The following is a 19,244-nucleotide window of genomic DNA, read 5'->3' on the forward strand; positions in this document are numbered from 1 at the left end:
TGAAATCTCATCCTTAACAATCAACTCCATTATCTTCCCAAACACTGAGGTCAGGCTAACTGGCCAATAATTTCCTTTCTTTTGCCTTCCTCCATTTTTAAAGAGTGGATGACATTTATAATTTTCCAGTCTTCCAGAATCTAGTGATTCTTGAAAAATCATTACTTATACCTCTACAAACTCTTCAGCCACCTCTTCCAGAATCCTAGGGTGTAGACCATCTACCTTCTCCCTTGTAATAATGCAAAATAATTATTCAGTTCATCCACCATACCCTTGTGCCCTGTTACTAGTCCATTGTCAATTTCCAGCTGTCCAATATCAATTCTTGCCTCTCTTTTACTCCTTATGTATCTGAAAAGAAACTTTTGGTATGCTCTTTAATATCATTGATTAGCTTACCTTCATGTTGGCTCGACTTCTCTTGTCGGTAACAGTTGCATTTTCCTGCCTTCAGAAAACTACTCTGGAATGTATCCTGAAACTATTGAATTGCTCCCAGAAACTCCAGCCCTTGTTGCTCTGCTGTTATCTCTGCTAGTGTCCTGTTTTAATCATCTGTCATGCCTCTGTAATTCCCTTTACTCTCCTGTAATTTTGATACATCTCACTTTTGCTCCTTCCTCTCAAATGCAGGGTGAATTTTATCATATTATGATCACTGCCTCCTAAGGGTTACCTTAAGCTCTGTAATCAAATCCAGTTCATTACACACACCCAATCCAGAATAGCCTTTCCCCCAGTGGGCTCAATCACAAACTGCCCTAAAAAGCCATCTCATAGGCATTCTGCAAATTTTCTCTCTTGGAATCCAGCACCAAACTGATTTTCTCAATCTACTTGCATATTGAAATCCCCTGTAACTATCAAAACATTGCCCTTTTGACAAGTCTTTTCCATCTCCTGTTGTAATTTGTAGCCCACATCCTGGCTACTGTTCAGAGGCCTGTATATAATTCCCATCAGTGTATTTTTTGTCATTGCAGTTTCTTAACTCCACCCACAAGGATTCAACATCTGCTGATCCTATGTCACCTCTTCCTCAGGATTTGATTTCATTTTTTACCAACAGAGTTACCCCACCCCTCTGCCTACCTGCCTGTCCTTTGGATACAATGTGTATCCTTGGATGTTGAGATCCCAACTATGATCTTATTTCAGTCTTAACTCAGTGATGCCCACAACGTCATACTTGCCAATCTCTAACTACGCTACATGATTATCTACTTTATTCTGTATATTGCATGGATTCAAATATAACATCTTCAATCCTGTATCAACATCCTTTTTGATTTGTCCCACTGTTACACTGCAACTCATCCCACTGATTGTAATTTTGCCCTGTCATCTGCCATTGCTTCCTGACAGTCTCACTATACTCTTCTTCTGTTTGCAAACCAACAGCCCTATCCTCAGTCCTATCATTCAGGTTCCCATACCCCTGCCGTGCACTTTAGTAGAAGGAAGAGAGATGTAATCTGTTTTCTAAACTGGTAGAAAATTTAAAACTTAGAGCTAAGGGACTTGGGAGCCCTGGTGCGGGATTTCCTAAAGGTTGACTCGCAGGTTGAGTCTGTGGTCTTCATTTTGAGGGGACTAGGATGTAAAAAAAAAAGGAAGTAATGTTGATGCAGTTTTGGGGGTGGGTGGTGTAGAAAGTACGTGCTGGAATTACAGAGGGTCCAGAGGAGGTTCACTAGAATGATCCCAGGAATGAATGGGTTAATGTGTGAGGAGCATTTTGATGGCTGTGGGCCTGTACTTGCTGGAGTTTAGAAGATTGGGGCTGGGATGTATGGGGTGTGGAATCTCATTGAAACCTGTTGAATATTGAAAGGCCAAGACAGTTCACTTGGAGAGGATGTTCCTGTAGTGGGTGTGTCTAGGACCAGAGGACACAGCCTCAGAATAGAGGAACATACACTTAGAACACAGTTGTTGGGATTTTTTTTTCCCCAGATGGTGAATCTATGGAATTCATTGCTACAGACTGCTGTGGAGGCCAAGTCATTGAGTATAATAAAGTAGAGGTTGATCGATTCTTGATTAGACAGGGTGTCAAAGGTTATGGGAAGAAGGCAGGAGGATGGGGTTGAAAGGAACAATAAATCAGCCATGATAGAATGGTGGAGTAGACTAGATCAGCATAGTGGCCTAATACTGCTCCTATGTCTGATAGTCTTATGCTATTGGCCCCAGTTACGTTGGTGAAGTCGGGAGGCAGCTGTGTGATTCAGATCCAATGATGATGAAGGAATGGGATATTTCCAGGTGAGGATGGTGTGTGCTGTGAAGAGGAATCTTCAGATGGTGGTGTTCCCTGCTCGACCTGTGATGAATGGAAAGCTTGGGAGGTTCTGTCAGCGTCACCTAGCCTGATGACTACAGTCAGTCTGTAGATACTCCGCACTGGGATGATTGGTGGTTCGAGTGTGGATGGGTGCTCATTGACTTTCTCTTGGTGGTGCGGGTTTTGACCCTATTGTTGCCGTCATCTTGGCGAGCAGAGAGCATTCCATCACGTACTGATGTCCCCTGCGCATATTGGAAAGGACTATCATCAGTTAGAGATCTGGGCACAGATGTAGCACATGGAATTTAATCTGGGCAAGTGCGAGGTTCTGCACTTTGGGAGATCAGACTCTGGGTGGCATGGTCAGTGCAAATGCTTTCCAATGCAGTGATCACTTCTATTCCCGCAGTTGTCTGTAAGGAGTTTGTGCCTCTCCCCATGACTGCGTGGGTTTCCTCTGAGTGCCTCACTTTCCTCCCACAATACAGAGATGTACCGGTTAGGGTTGGTGAGTGATGGGCATACTATGTTGGCACCAGAAACATCGCAACATTTGCGGACTGCCCCCAGCAAATCCTCAGACCGCATTGGTCATTGACGCAAAGCAACACTGACTGTTTGCTTCTGACATTTAGATCTACAGGTGACAAAGCTGATTTAATCTGATCTTAATCAATCGAAAAGAAAAAGTGTACAGTTAGTAGTGGACTTCTTGATAGCACTGAGGTCCAGTGGGCTCCAGGTCTTCACTGGTCTTTGCATCAGTCTTCACTGTGGAAGACACTTGCAGTGTGCCAGATGTTGAAGGGTACGAGGGAAGAGAAGTGAGTGCAGCTTCTATTACAAGGGAGAAGGTGCTCAAAAAGCTGAAAGACCTAAGGGAACTTAAATCACCTGGACCAGATGAAATGCACCCTGGGATTCTGACTCTGGTAGCAGTAGAGATTGTGGAGGCATTAGTAATGATTTTTCAAAAATTATTGGACTCTGACGTGGTACCAGAGGACTGGAAAATTACAAATGTCATTTCATCCCACTCTTTAAGAAAGGAGGGAGGTAGCAGAAAGGAAATTATAGACCAGTTAGGCTGCCCTCAGTGGTTGGGAAGATGTTGGAATCAATTGTTGAGAATAAGGTTATGGAGTACTTGGTGACAAAGGACAAGATCAGACAAAGGAATAGGAAGTATGGCTGTGAGGTTGGTGTTCTGTAGTGGGTGTCGGATGTGGGAAGTCCTGGAGACTCCCCCTCTCAGACGGCTACGTCTACGCCAGGTGCATCGAGCCGCAGCTCCTTAGGGACTGTGATAGGGAACTGGAGATGCAGTTCGATGATCTTTGTCCGGTCAGGGGAAGTGAGGAGGTGATAGAGAGGAGCTATAGGCAAGTAGTCACACCTGGGCCTCGGGAGACAGAAAAGTGGGTAACAGGAGAGGGAAGGGCAAAATTCAGATACTACAGAGTACCCCTGTGGCTGTCCCCCTTAACAATAAGTACTCCTGTTTGAGTACTGTTGGGGTAGGGACCTACTTGGGGGAAACAACAGTGACCACACCTCTGGTACAGAGTCTGGCCCTGTGGTTTAGAAGGGTAGGGAAAGGAAGAGGATGGCAGCAGTGATAGGGGTCTATATAGTTGTGGGATAAGACAGGCGATTCATTGGACCCAGGAAGGAAGCACAGATGGTAGTTTGCCTCCCAGGTGCCAGGGCCCGGGATGTTTCTGATTGCGTCCATGTTATCCTGAAGTGGGAAGGAGAACAGCCAGAGGTCATGGTGCATATTGGTACCAACAACATAGGTAGGAAAAGGGAGGAAGTGCTGAAAACAAGACTACAGGGAATTAAAAAAGAAGCAGAGAAGTAGGACCACGAGGGTAGTAATCTCGGGATTACTGCCTGTGCCACATATCTGAGTATAGGAATAGAGTGAGGTAGATTGTCATGGAGAGATTGTCTACGGAGTCTCTTTTGGGTGGAAGTTAGGAATAGGAAGGGGTCATTAACTTTACTGGGTGTTTTTATAGACCACCTAATAGTAACTGGGACATCGAGGAGCAGATGGGGAGACAGATTCTGGAACGGTGTAATAGTAACAGGGTTGTCGTGATAGGAGATTTTAATTTCCCCGATATTGATTGGCATCTCCCTCGAGTGAGGGGGTTAGATGGGGTGGAGTTTGTTAGGTGTGTTCAGGAAGGTTTCCTGACACAATATGTAGATAAACCTACAAAAGGAGAGACTGTACTTGATCTGGTATTGGGAAATGAACCTGGTCAAGTGTCAGGTCCCTCAGTGGGAGAGCATTTTGGAAATTCTATCTCCTTTAGAATAGCATTGGAGAGAGATAGGAACAGACAAGTTAGGAAAACGTTTAATTGGAGTAAGGGAAAATATGAAGCTATCATGCAAGAACTTGAAAGCATAAATTGGGAGGAGTTCTCAGGGAAATATATGGCAGTAATGTGGTAATTGTTCAGGGGATATTTGCGTGGCATTCTGCATAGGTACGTTTCAGTGAGACAGGGAAAGGATGGTAGTGTACAGGAACCATGGTGTACAAAGGGTGTTGAAAACCTAGTCAGGAAGAAAAGAAAAGCTTACGAAAGTTTCAAAAAACTAAGTAATGATAGAGATCAAGAAAATTAAAAGGCTAGCAGGAAGAAGATTAAGAATGAAATTAGGAGACCAAGAAGGGCCCATGAGAAGGCCTTAGCGAGCAGGATTTTTAAAAAAATCCCCTGACTTACAGTGACTGAAAAGCTTGAGCATATAAACATTAAGAAAGAGGATGTGCTGGAGCTTTTGGAAAACATCAAGTTGGATAAGTCGCCCGGACCGGATGAGATGTACCCCAGGCTACTGTGGGAGGCGAGGGAGGAGATTGCTGAGCCTCTGGCGATGATCTTTGCATCATCAGTGGGGATGGGAGAGGTTCCAGAGGATTGGAGATGTTGTTTCCTTATTCAAGACAGGGAATAGAGATAGCCCTGGAAATTATAGACCAGTGAGTCTTACTTCGATTATTGGTAAGTTGTCAGGGAAGATCCTGAGAGGCAGGATTTATGAACATTTGGAGAGGCATAATATGATTAGGAATAGTCAGCATGGCTTTGTCAAAGGCAGGTTGTGCTTTATGAGCCTGATTGAATTTTTTGAGGATGTGACTAACACACTGATGAAGGTAGAGCAGTAGATGTAGGGTACATGGATTTCAGCAAGGCATTTGATAAGGTACCCCCTGCATGGCTTATTGAAAAAGTAAGGAGGCATGGGGTCCAAGGGGATGTTGCTTTGTGGATCCAAAAATGGCTTGCCCACAGAAGGCAAAGAGTGGTTGCAGGTGGGTTATATTCTGCATGGAGGTTGGTGACCAATATTGTGCCTCAGGGATCTGTTCTGGGACCCCTTCTCTTTGTGATATTTATAAATGACTTGAATGAGGAAGTCGAAGTATGGGTTAGTAAATTGCTGATGATAACAAAGGTTGGGGGTGTTGTGGCTAGTTTAGAAGGCTGTCAGAGGTTACAGCGGGACGTTGATAGGATGCAAAACTGGTCTGAGAAGTGGCAGATAGAGTTCCACCCAGATAAGTGTGAAGTGGTTCATTTTGGTCTGTCAAATATGATGGCAGAATATAGTATTAATGGTAAAACTCTTTGTGGTGTGGGGGATCAGAGAGATCTTGGGGTCCATGCCCATAGGACACTCAAAGCTGTTGCGAAGGTTGTTAGAAAGGCGTATGGTGTGTTGGCCTTCATCACTCGTGGGATTGAGTTAAGAGCCGTGAGGTTATGTTAAAACTAACCTCACGGCTTGGTCAGACCCCACTTGGAGTACTGTGCCCCACTTGGAGTACTGTACCTTGGTCAGACCCCACTTGGAGTACTGTGCTCAGTTCTGGTCACCTCACTACAGGAAGGATGTAGATACTATAGAGAGAGTGCAGAGGAGATTTACAAGGATGTTGCCTGGATTGGAGAGCGTTCCTTATGAGAATAGGTTGAATGAACTTGGCCTTTTTTCCTTGGAGCGATGGAGAATGAGAGGTGACCTGATGGAGGTGTATAAGATGTTGAGAGGCATTGATCGTGTGGGTAGTCAGAGGCTTTTTCCCAGGGCTGAAATGTCTAACCCGAGGGGCATAGTTTTACAGTGCTTGGAAGTAGGTACAAGGGGCATGTCAGAGGCAAGTTTTTCACACAGAGAGTGTTGGGTGCATGGAATATACTACCAGTGAAGGTGGTAGGGGAGGATACAATAGGGTCTTTTAAGAGACTCTTAGATAGGTACATGGAGCTTAGGAACATAGAGGGCTATGCAGTAGGGAAATTCTAGGCAGTTTCTAGAGTAGGTTACATGGTTGGCACAACATTGTGGGCCAAGGGGCCTGTAATGTGCAGTTGAATTCTATGTTCCTATGATACTAAGATTAGTGGAGGTGCAGGTAGTGTTGAGGAAAGAGGTAGGCTGCAGAAGGACTGAGATGATTAGGAGAATGGGCAAGAGAGTGGCAAATTAAATACATTGTTGGAAAATGACCAGGTACTTTGGTAGTAGAAATAAATGTGCGGACTGTTTTCTAAATGGGGAGGAAATCCAAAAATCTGAGATGCCAAGTGACTTAGCAGTCCTTGTGCAGAACGCCCTAAAGGTTAACTTGGAGGATGAATTGGTGGTGAGGAAGTTAGCATTCATTTCAAGAGGTCTAAATACAACAGCAGAGCTGTGATGCTGAGGCTTTGTAAGGCACTGGTGAGGCCTCACCTTGAGTATTGTGAACAGTTTTGGGCTCCTCATTTAAGAAAAGATGTGCTGATATTGGATAGAGTCCAGAGGAGATTCACAAGGATGATTCTGGGAATGAAAGGGTTATCATTACAAGGAACATTTGGTGGCTCTGGGTCTGTACTCACTGGAATTCAGAAGGAGGAAGGGGGATCTCATTGGAACCTTTTGAATGTTGAAAGGCCTAGACAGAGTAGATGTAGAAAGGATGTTTCCCATGTTGGGAGAGTCTAGGACAAGAGGGCACAGCCTCAGGACAGAGGGGCATGCATTTAAAACAGAGATGTGGAGACATTTCTTTAGCCAGAGGGTGCTCAATTTATGGAGTTTATTACCACAGGCAGCAGTGGTGGCCAAGTCGTCGGGTGTATTTAAGGCAGAGGCTCAGGTTCTTGATTAGACATGCCGTCAAAGGTTACGGGGAGAAGGCTGGGGAGTGGGTTTGAGGAGGGGGGTAAAAGGATCAGCTATGACTAAGTGGTGGAGAAGAGTTGTACTGGCCAAGTGGCCTAATTCTGCTCCTGTGTCTAATGGCTTTATGGTCTACTTCACTGAAAATGGCTGAACAAAGAATGCCAGTAATGGATAGCACTGATGTCCAGCGGGGTCTCAGAGGTCCAGCTCTACGGTTCACTGAACATGATTGCACAAGTGGAGCGGTTGATAAAGAAGATCTGTGCCATCCATTCATTCGTCTTCATTGGTAGAATTGTTGAGAATAAGAGTGAGGAAATCATGGTGCATCAAACCACACTGGGAGTATTGTGCAGTGTTGTTCACCTCTTTGCAGGCATGATGTACAGGAGGTTGCCTAGGATGCTCCCTGCATTAGAGGATAGGGGTGATGATGAGATGGTGGACAAACATGGGCTGTTCTCCTTGGAGCAAGCTTGTCTGCATTGTTGTGCTGATGGCTTCCTAACTCTACAGGTTTATAATTCAGACGGTGAATTCCTCTTCAAGTTTGGGTCCCATGGTGAGGGGAATGGACAGTTCAACGCCCCAACTGGAGTGGCTGTGGATGCCAACGGAAACATCATTGTAGCTGATTGGGGCAACAGCCGAATACAGGTGGGTGATGGGATGTCCATGAGTATGTGAAGGGATGGGGTGGAGGGAGCTTCATTCTGTGTTTGACCCTGGGAGTGTGTGATGGGACGGTGTTGAGGGAGTTTTACACTGTGTCTGATCCTGGGAGCATGTGATGGGACAGTGTGAAGTGAGTTTCACTCCATGTCTGACCCAGTAGTGTGTGATGGGTCAGTGTGGAGGGAGCTTCACCTTGTGTATGACCCTGGGAACGTGTGATTGTATGGTGTAGTGTTGATGGGACAGTGTGGAGTTGAACGCTAGCTCTTAGAGCATTTCCCTTCACTTATCTCTCTCATTCTTGTCAATTCCCAAAACCTATTTGACAGAACTGGTCCCTACTCAACAATTTCTCTTTTGGCTCCTCCTGCTTTCTTCAGACTCAAGGGGTAGCCATAGGCACCCAGATGGGCGCTAGCTATGCCTGCCTTTTCGTTGGCTACATGGAATAGTCCGTGTTCCAAGCCTTTCCTGTTAATGCTCCCTAGCTCCTCCTATTTATGTTGACGACTGCATTGGTGCTGCTTTGCCAGTTCCATCAATTTTTGTGTCCAACTTCCACGTAGCCCTTAGCTTCATTTGGTCTATTCCTGACATCTCCCTCTCCTTTCTTTATCTCTGTCTCCATCCCTGGAGGCAAACTGTGACTGACATCTTTTATAAACCTACTGATTCCCACGGCTGTCTTGACTGTACCTCTTCCCACCCTATTTCCTGTATGTTAAAAAAACCCTTTTCTCAGTTCCTTCATCTTCGCCATACCTGTTCCTGGGATGATGCCTTCCCTTCCAGAAGTGTCCTCTTCATTCAAAGACGGGGTTTTCCTTCCTCCACCATTGATGCCTCCCTCACCCACATTGCCTCCATTTCCGGGACATCTGCACTCACTCCATCTTCCTGCCACCTTAACGGTGATAGAGTTCCTCTTGTCCTCACCTACCACCCTAGAGTATCCACATCCATTACATCATTCTTCACAACTCTGCCATCTCCAAAGGAGTCTTACCACCAAACATATCTTTACCTCCCCTCCTACTCTCTACTTTCTGCAGGGAGCACTTCATCCATCATTCCTTTATCCATTTGTCCCTCCCTACTAATCTCCCTCCAGACCTTTATCCCTGCAAGTGAGAGAAATGCTACACCTGCCCATTCATCTCTTCCCTCACCTCCATTTAGGGCCCAAAGCAGTGCTTCCAGGTGAGGCAGTACTTTATCTGAAAATCTGTTGGGGTCATCTATTGTATCCAGTGCTCCCAATGCAGCCTCCTCTGTGTCAGTGAGACCCGACGTAAACTGGGGAACTGCTTTGTTGAGCACCTCCACTCAATCTGCCAAAGGCAGATTTCCTTGATGGCCAAACATTTTAATTCCCATTCCCGTTCCCATTCTGCTGTGTTGGCTCAAGGCGTCTGTTTGTGCCAGGATGAACCCATTTTCAGGTTGGAGGAGCAACACCTTATATTCTGTCTGGGTAGCCTCCAACATGGAGGTATGAACATCGATTTCTCCTTCCAGTAATTTTTCTCCTCCCCCTTCCTTCTTTTCATTTCCCACTCTGGCCTCCTCCTCACCCCCACCCCCCCCATGCCCTACCTTCTTCCCTTTCTCCTATGGTCAACACTCCTCTCCTCTCTGATTCTTTCCTCTCCAGGTGGGTGTGAAAGGTAAAGGGCTGGTTTCACCCATCATCTTCCAGCTAGCCTGCTTCCCCTCCCCCCCCCCACCTTTTTATTCTGGTGTCTTCCCCCTTCCTTTTCAGTCCTGATGAAGGACGTGGCTTGAAATGTCAACTGTTTCCATAGATGCTGCCTGAACTACTGGGTTCCTCCAGCATTTTGTGCATTGCTTTTGATTTCCAACATCTGCAGAATCTCTTGTCCTGTTGCCTTCTTTGCCTTAGCAACTCAGGTGCTCGTCTAGACACCTCTTCAATGTCTCTGCCTCCTCCACCACCTCTTCAGGCACTGCATTCCAGACTCCAGCCCCTCTCTGGGGTAAGCATTCATCCTCGGATTCCTTGAAACCTCTTTCCTCTTACCTTACACCTCTACCCTCTGGTGTCTGTCTGTCTGTTCTGGCCCATTCTGTTCATTCTGCTCATCATGTTGGTCTTATCTTCAGCCAGATGGTGGTGAATCTGTAGAATTCATTGCCAGAAGGTTGCGGAGGCCATGTCATTGAGTATATTTAAAGTGGAGTTTGATAGGTTCTTGATTAGTCAGGGCATTGAAGATTACGGGGAGAAGATAGAAGAATACAGTTGAGAGGAATAATCTATCAGTTATGATGGAATGGCAGAGCAGACTCGATGGGCTGAATGGCCTAATCTGCTCCTATGTCTTGTGGTCTTGTACTTTACATACCTCACTCAGATATAACAAGCCTTACACCTGTAAAGCTCCGCTATATTGGCTCGTATATATCTAAGGGAAATCCCGCCCGGCGCCCACCTGGGTGGGTTGCTGTACCACTGCCACCCCAAATCAGTCCCAAACATCAAGCATCAGGCAACACACACACCAAGTTTTACCAAGTACACTTTATAGATGTTACTAAGTCTATGAAATTAATATAAGTTCAATACAGAAAAAGAAGGAATGGAAAAAGGCGCCAGACTTATCAAAGTTCAAATTCTTCGTGCACAAGTTAGAGCTCAGGAAGTTCCTCGGGACCACCCGGACCCCCGTGGACCTGCGGCTCGGGACCGCCCGGACCCCCGTGGACCTGCGGCTCGGGACCGCCCGGACCCCCGTGGACCTGCGGCTCGGGACCGCCCGGACCCCCGTGGACCTGCGGCTCAGGACCGCCCGGACCCCGTGGACTCGTGGCTCGGGACCGCCCGGAGTGATCGACAGGAGCCTTCCTTCATGTCCGTCATCTATCCTGGTCTCTCGTCCGACTCCCTGCCAAAAACCCCCGTTCCCAGTCATATGAGACAGCATTATCACCCCAAGAAATAATAACGTGAACACCCATTGGCTAATAGCACTATGCTGTCTGTATTAACCCAGGCAAATGACTTTCTCGGCATTTAACATAACAAAGAAGCCATTTTAATCCACATACACAGCAATTTAAAAGATCAACATAACAAAGAAGCCATTTTAATTTTAACATACAAAGAAGAGACCCCGTACACACCGTTAATGGCAGGACCCTCAATAGCATTGATGTTACAAAGAGATGCTGGGGTGGAAGCTCCCTCAAAGTGGCTATGCAGCTTGATCGGGTGGTTAAGGAGGTATTTGACATGCTTGCCTTTATGAGTCAAAGTATTGAATCCAAAAGTCAGAAAGTTATGTTGCAGCTTGATAAAACTCTAGTGAGCCATATGTGGAGTATTGCATGCAGTTCTGGTCACCCCATTGTAGGAAGGACATAGAACATAGAAAACTTACAGCACAATACAGCCCTCTGGCCCACAACGCTGTGCTGAACATGTACTTACTTTAGAAATTACCTAGTGTTACCTATAGCCCTCTATTTTTCTAAGCTCCATGTACCTGTCCAGGACTCTCTTAAAGACCCTATCGTATCCGCCTTCACCACTGTAGCTGGCAGTCCATTCCACGCACTCACCACTCTCTGAGTAAAAAAAACTTGCCCCGGACATCTCCTCTGTACCTGCTTTCAAGCATCTTAAAACTGTGCAATTTTGTATTAGCCATTTCAGCCCTGGGAAAAAGCCTCTGACTATCCACACGATCAATGCCTCCCATCATCTTATACACCTCTATCAGGTCACCTCTCATCTTCCGTCGCTTCAAGGAGAAAAGGCTGAGTTCTATTCTCATAAGGCATGCTCCCCAATCCAGGCAACATCCTTGTAAATCTCCTCTGCACCCTTTCTATGGTTTCCACATCCTTCCTGTAGTGAGGCGACATAATTGAGCACAGTACTCCAAGTGGGGTCTGACCAGGGTCCTATATAGCTGTAACATCACCTCTTGGCTCTTAAACCCAATCCCATGGTTGATGAAGGCCAATGCACCATGTGCCTTCTTAACCACAGAGTCAACCTGCGCAACAGCTTTGAGTGTTGAGGACATCAAAGCTTTGGAGAGGGCAGGGTTCTGCAGCTACTGAAGGTGCACAGATGTTGGTCAGTCTCACTTCTCCCCTCTCCAGTTCCCCCTGCTCAAACTCTTCCCAGCCCTATCTCCCTCCCACCCTCTCCACTGTCAGCCCAATGTGACTTGCCCTCTGTTTCTCTCCATAGGTATTTGACAGCTCGGGATCTTTCCTATCATACATTAACACGGCCGCAGACCCTCTGTATGGCCCCCAGGGACTGGCTTTGACGTCTGATGGACACGTAGCTGTGGCAGACTCGGGCAATCACTGTTTCAAGGTTTATCGATACCTGCAGTGAATGAGGCGTAGTGACTGGCCAGAGCGGCCTGAGCTCAGGACCTGTGTGATTGTAAATATCATGGAGTCCAGCAGTGATACGCCAGTGTGGAGAGAAACCACAGAAATCAGCGACTGCTATTTACCCTGCATCCATGTACAGCGGGCTGGATGCTGTCTGGAGATCAGCCAGGTCCTGACCATAACTGCATCACAGGACTGGCTGACCGCTCACTGGAACCACTAAATACACAATGTTTCCGGGGATAAAGAAAAGACACAACACAGTGACGTCCCACTAGCTCATTCCCAGTGTGCGACTGACCCCCAGTGAGGGTCAGTGTGTGGGACCGACCCCCAGTGAGGGTCAGTGTGTGGGTGTGTGTATGTGTGTGGGACCAACGTCCTCCAGCGAAGGTCAGTATGTGTGCCCCACTGAGGATCAGTGTGTATGTGTGGGATGTCCCCCTGTGAGGGTTAATGTGTGTGTTTGCGTGTGTGGGACCCAGCCTCCAGTGAGGGTCTGCGTGTGCATGGGACCAACCCCCAGTGAGAGTCGATGTGAATGTGGGACCGTCCCCCAGTGAGAATCTGTGTGTGTGTGTATGTTTTAGTCTTGTCCTCTTGTTGGGTCACTGTCATGAGGTGGGAAGGAGGCTTATTTCATGATATATCTGGAGGAGGAAGCTTTGGTCAGTGGCCTGGGGTCATCATTTCTCTGCTGCCCACCCGGGCTGTCTGCAGACCTTCATCTGAGGGATCCCCTGCTCCACCTTCCATCAGTATCATTCACCAACTCCCTGTCACTGTCGCTCTAATCGATACATCTCTCTCTCTCTCTCTCTCTCTATATATATATATATATATATATATATATATATCTCTCTATCTCTGTCTCTTTATCTCTGTCTCTCTCTCTCTCTTTATCTCTGTCTCTCTCTCTCTCTATCTCTATCTCTCTCTCTTTCTATCTCTCTCTATTCCTTTCAATCTCTCAATCTCTCCATGATCACTGAGGGAGCAAAACGTGCCAACTCAGGGAGCTCCCACAGTATTGAGGAAGGGCAAAACTGAGTGTATGTCACACGTGGCTCCTTGGTGCCCATGATGGAAGATTGGCATCTTCCTCAGTCTTAGCTGGACTGCCCACCTCCCCCCCCCCCCCCGTCCTGGTCTGGTCCCCTCCAAATGGCCTCCTGTCTGTATCTCCCACTGTCTGACCTCCCTCTGTGTCACCCTCATCTGATCCTGCCAGCCGTGTGACTACTCCCCTCACCCTGTTCCCCCTTAACTCACCCTTGCTTATCTGCAGGAACAGTTTCCCCTCGCTCTGTTATTGCTCCCCCTGCACTCACTGCCCTGGGCTGATGGTGGGTAGGGTGCACTGATCTCTGACTGCCCATGCTGAAGAGGAAGGGAGGGGCGTTGGATGGGAGGGGCTTCTCTGATCGATGCCTCCTGATAACTGTCTGTAAAATAAATTAACTATTTGCAACAGGTGTCTGTCTGATTGGACATGAACCCCATCCTACAGGAACCAGTCAGTGGACCCTCCCCCCCCCACCATCCACCCCTCCTCCACAACTCCATCCCTCACACTCTCCCTCCCCAGCAGTCACATTAGCTCCAGAAATCTGCTGGAAAACCTCACTGGGTCAAGCAGTATTTGCTGGGAGAAAAGGAACTTTAGTGCGTTCTCTCTTCATAATATCAACAATTCCTCCCTCACAGATGCTGCTCATCCTCCGAGTTATTTCAGCTGATGTATTCCAGATTTCAGTATCACTCCCTCCACACCGGAGTCAGTAAATACAATTCCTTCCTGAAGAAGGGCAGAGGGATGACAGGTCAGAGACCAGCGTGTAGGAAATCATCAGATTAGTCTCTAAGCTGAAAGGCTGGGTGATCAGTGAGAGTTCACGTTTGTTGGTTCCATAAAACAGCAGAATTAGGCCATTTGGCCCACTGAGTCTACTCCATTCAAACATGGCTGATCCTTTTTCTCCCCCTCCTCAGCCCCACAACTTCTGATGCATGTCCAATCAAGAACCTATCAATCTCTGCCTTAAATACACCCATTGGCCTGGCCTACACAGCTGCATGTGGTAACAAATTCCACAGATTCACCACCCTCTAGCTGAAGAAATTTCTCATCTCTTTTCTAAATGGACGTCTCTCTATCCTGAGGCTGTGCCCTTTAGTCAGAGAAATCCTCACCCTGGGAAGCATTCTTTCCACATCTACTCTACGTAGGCCTTTCAACATCTGAAAGTTTCAATGAGATATCCCCCCCATCCTTCTAAATTCCAGTGAGAACTGGCCCAGAGCCATCAAATGTTCCGCACATGATTATCCTTTCATTCCTGGAATCGTCGTCGTGAACGTCCTGTGAACCATCTCCAATGTTAGCACATCTTTTCTTAGATACACAAAGTGAGGCCTCACCAGTGCCTTATAAAGAAAGCCTCAGCATCTTATCCCTGCTCTTATATTCTAGACCTCTTGAAATGAATCCTAACATTGCAATTGCCTTCTTCACCACCAACTCAACATGCAAGTTAACATTTAGGATGTTCTGCACAAGACTCCCTAGTCTCATTGCATCTCAGATTTCTGGATTTTATGCCTGCACATTTATTTCTACTACCAAAGCACGAGACCATGCATCTTCCAACATTGTATTTAATTTGCCACTTTCTTGCCCATTCTGGGAATGAAGGGGTTAACATAGGAGTGTTTGGCAAGTTGGGGCCTGTACTCACTGAAAAGATGTGATAGAATGGACATGGAGAAGATGTTTCCTATGGTGGGGGTATGGTGAGAAGGCAGGTGTGTGGAGTTGAGTGGGATCCGGGATCAGCCATGATGGAATGGCGGAGCAGACCTGAAGGGCTCCTATTCTGCTCCTATGTCTTATGGTCTTACTCTCCTAATCTTCCTAAGCCCTTCTGCAGCCTTCCTGTTTCCTCAACAATCTTATTCGTTTGAAAACCAGGTACCAGCCGTCTATTCCATCATCTAAATCATTGATATACCATATAAAAAGAAGCAGGCCCAATACTGAACCCTGCGGACCATCACTTGTCAATGGCAACCTTCTCACATATCCTGTGGTGTCCTGTCCAATCAGAAAACTATCAACTTCTGCCTTAAATATACCCATGGAACTGGCCTCCACTGCAGTCTGTGGCAGCGCATTCCACAGATTCACTACTCTGTCTAAAATAATACCTGCTTACCTCTGTTCTGAAAGATCGACCTTCAATTTTGAGGCTGTGCCCTTTAGTTCTGGATACCCCCTTCATAGGCAACATCCTCATCCACCCTGTCCTTTCAATGTTCGGTAGATTTGAATGAGATTCCCCCAGCATTCTTCTAAACTCCAGTGAGTACTGGCCCAAAGCTGCTGAACACTCCTCATATGTTAACCCCTTCATTACTGGAATCGTACTTGTGAGCCTCCTCTGGACTCTCTCCAATGACAACTCATCCTTTCTGAAATATGGGGGTCAAAACTGTTGACGATACTTGGTGTGGCCTGACTAATGTTTTAGAGAGCCACAACATTTATCTCTTTATATTCTATTTCCCTTGAAATAAATGCCAACATTGCATTTGCCGCCTTTCCTCCATCTGTCAATTAATCTTCAGGGAGTCTTGCACAAGGACTCCTAAGTCCCCCTGCCCCTCTGGTGTTTGTACATTCTCATTTAAGACCATAAGATATAGGAGCAGAAGTAGGCCATTCGGCCCATTGAGTCTGCTTCACCATTCAATCATGGGCTGATCCAATTCTTCCAGTCATCCCCACTCCCCTATCTTCTCCACATACTCTTTGATGTCCTGGCTAATCAAGAACCTATCTATCTCTGTCTTAAATGACTTGGCCTCCACAGCCGCTTAAGGCAACAAATTCCACAGATTTACCACCCTCTGACCAAAGTAATTTCTCCGCATCTCTTTTTCTCAATTGACGTCCTTCAATCCTGAAGTCATGCCTTCTTGTCCTAGACTCCCCTACCACAGGAAATAACTTTGCCATATCTAATCTGTTCAGGCCTTTTAACGTTCAGAATGTTTCTATGAGATTCTCTACCCCCCCCCCCCCAATTCTCCTGAACTCCAGGGAATACAGCCCAAGAGCTGCCAGATGTTCCTCAAACAGTAACCCTTTCATTCCTGGAATCATTCTGGTGAATCTTTTCTGAACCCTCTCCAATGTCAGAATAAGGAGCCCAAAACTGGACACAGTACTCCAAAGTGTGGTCTCACGAGTGCCTGATGGAGCCTCAACATCACATCCCTGCTCTTATATTCTATACCTCTAGAAGTGAAAGCCAACATTACATTGGCCTTTTGCACCGCCGACTCAACCTGGAGGTTAACCTTTAGGATATCCTGCACGAGGACTCCCAAGTCCCTTTGCATCTCTGCATTTTGAATGTCTCCCCATCTAAATAATAGTTTGCCGGTTTATTTCTTCCACCAAAGTGCATGACCATACACTTTCCAACATTGTATTTCATTTGCCACTTCTTTGCCCATTCCCCTAAACTATCTAGTTCTCTCTGCAGACTCTCTGTTTCCTTAACACTACCTGCTCCTCCACTTATCTTTATATCATGGCAAATTTAGCCACAAATCCATTAATCCCATAGTCCAAATCATTGACATACATTGTAAAAAGCAGCGGTCCCAACACCGACCCCTGTGGAACTCAGCTGGTAACTGGCAGCCAACCAGAATAGGATCCCTTTATTCCCACCCTGTGTTCTGCCGACCAGCCAATGCTCCACCCATGCTAGTAACTCCTTGGGATCTTGTCTTGCTAAGCAGCCTCATGTGCAGCACCTTGTCAAAGGCCTTCTGAAAATCCAAGTACCCCATGTCTACTGCATCTCCTTTGTCTACCCTGCTTGTAATTTCCTCAAAGAATTGCAGTAGGTTTGTCAGGCAGGATTTTCTTTTCAGGAAACCATGCTGGCTTTGGCCTATCTTGTCATGTGCCTCCAGGTACTCTGTAGTCTCATCCCAAACAATCAATTCCAACAACTTCCCAACCACTGATGTCAGGCTAACAGGTCTATAGTTTCCTTTCTGCTGCCTCCCACTCTTCTTAAATAGCGGAGTAACTTTTGCAATTTTCCAGTCGTCTGGTACAATGCCAGAATCTATCAATTCTTGAAAGATCATTGTTAATGCCTCTGCAATCTCTCCAGCTACTTCCTTCAGAAGCCAAGGGTGCATTCCATGAGGGCCAGGAGATTTGTCCACTCTCAGACCACTAAGCTTCCTGAGCACTTCTTAATTGTAATTTTTACTGCACAAACTTCACTTCCTGACACTCTTGAATGTCTGGTGTACTGCAGACGTCTTTCACTGTGATGCAAAATACGCATTCAGTTCCTCTGCTATCCCTGCATCTCTCATTACAATATCTCCAGTATCATTTTGTATTGGTCCTATATCTACCCGCGAAGCCCTTTTACCCTTTATATACTGAAAAAAGCTTTTAGTATCTTCTTTGATATTAGTCGCCAGCTTCCTCTCATAATTCATCTTTTTCTTCTGAATGACCTTCCTAGTTTTCTTCTGCAAGTTTGTAAAAGCTCCCCAGTCCTCTGTCTTTCATCTAGCTCTGGCTTCCTTGTATGCCTTCTCTTTCGTGTTTACTTTGGCACTGACTTCACTTTTAAGCCATTGTAGTGTCCTTCCATTCAATAATTTTATCTTATTTGGAATATTCTGTCTTGCACTTCCCTCATTTTCTGCAGCAACTCCAGCCATTGCTGCTCTGCTGTCCTTCCTGCAAATGTTCCTTTCCAGTCAACTTTGGCCAGTTCCCCTCTCATGCCTTTGTGGTTTCCTTTATTCCGCTGAAATACTGACACATTGGATTTTACTTTTTCCCTCTCAACTTTCAATGAGAACTTGATCATATTGTTATCACTGTTCCCAAAGGGTTCCTTACCTTAAGCTCTGTTATCACTTCAGGATCATTGCACAACCAGCACAGCTGATTCACTAGTGGGCTCAACAACAAGCTGTTCTAAAAAGCCATCCCTTAGACGTTCTACAAACTCTCTCTCTTGAGGTCCAGTACCGGCCTGGTTTTCCCAATCCACCTTCATGTTAAAATTGCAACTATTATCATGAAATTGCCTTTCTTCTTTCTTTTCCAATATTTTTATTATTAATTTTACATATAAGAATACAGAGTACAAGAAAAAATATCAGTACATTATACTAAATTGCATATAAAGACTCCTTACCCTATAGTCATACAAATTAATTAATTCATAACATTGAAATATAGTGATTTTATTATATAAGAAAAAATCTAACCCACTACTAAGACCGAAGCTGATTAGTAAAGGAAAAAAAAAAGTCATCACCTGTGCTTTAAGAGCAAATCAAAGGTTTTGAAAATAATTCAAAACAAGGTCCCCACAATGTTTGAAAGTTTTGGCTTGATTCAGAGATTGAACTTCGAATTTTCTCTAAATTTAAACATGACATCACATCACGTAACCATTGAGCATGCATAGGAGGGGCTGCATCTTTCCATTTAAGCAAGAGCGTTCTTCTGGCCATAAGAAAAATAAAAGTCAAAATGTGCAAGTCAGATGACTCCAAAATAATATCCCTTCCTCCAACAATACCAGATAAAGCGGTCAAAGGATTAGGGTTAAAGTTTACTTTGAAAAGTATCGAAAAAGTTTGA

At 45.7% G+C, this 19,244-nt stretch overlaps 1 protein-coding gene across 6 annotated transcripts in view; it reads left to right on the top strand.

Moving 5' to 3' along the window:
- LOC134349858 (tripartite motif-containing protein 2-like) overlaps positions 1-18,683 on the top strand; it is a 96,403-nt gene extending 77,720 nt beyond the window's left edge. For 2 of the 6 annotated variants that reach the window (XM_063054816.1, XM_063054819.1), the window contains exons 11-12: positions 8,009-8,149; positions 12,390-18,659. In XM_063054816.1, the coding sequence (XP_062910886.1) occupies positions 8,009-8,149; positions 12,390-12,542 (294 nt within the window). In that variant the 3' untranslated portion in view covers positions 12,543-18,659. Of the gene's footprint in view, positions 1-8,008; positions 8,150-12,389 lie in introns of all 6 variants that reach the window. The other 4 variants (XM_063054820.1, XM_063054821.1, XM_063054822.1 and 1 more) reach the window with 3 other exon arrangements.
- The last annotated feature ends 561 nt before the right edge of the window (positions 18,684-19,244 follow it).

Source organism: Mobula hypostoma, chromosome 7 (genome assembly GCF_963921235.1).
Source record: "Mobula hypostoma chromosome 7, sMobHyp1.1, whole genome shotgun sequence".
Lineage (NCBI taxonomy): Eukaryota > Metazoa > Chordata > Chondrichthyes > Myliobatiformes > Myliobatidae > Mobula > Mobula hypostoma.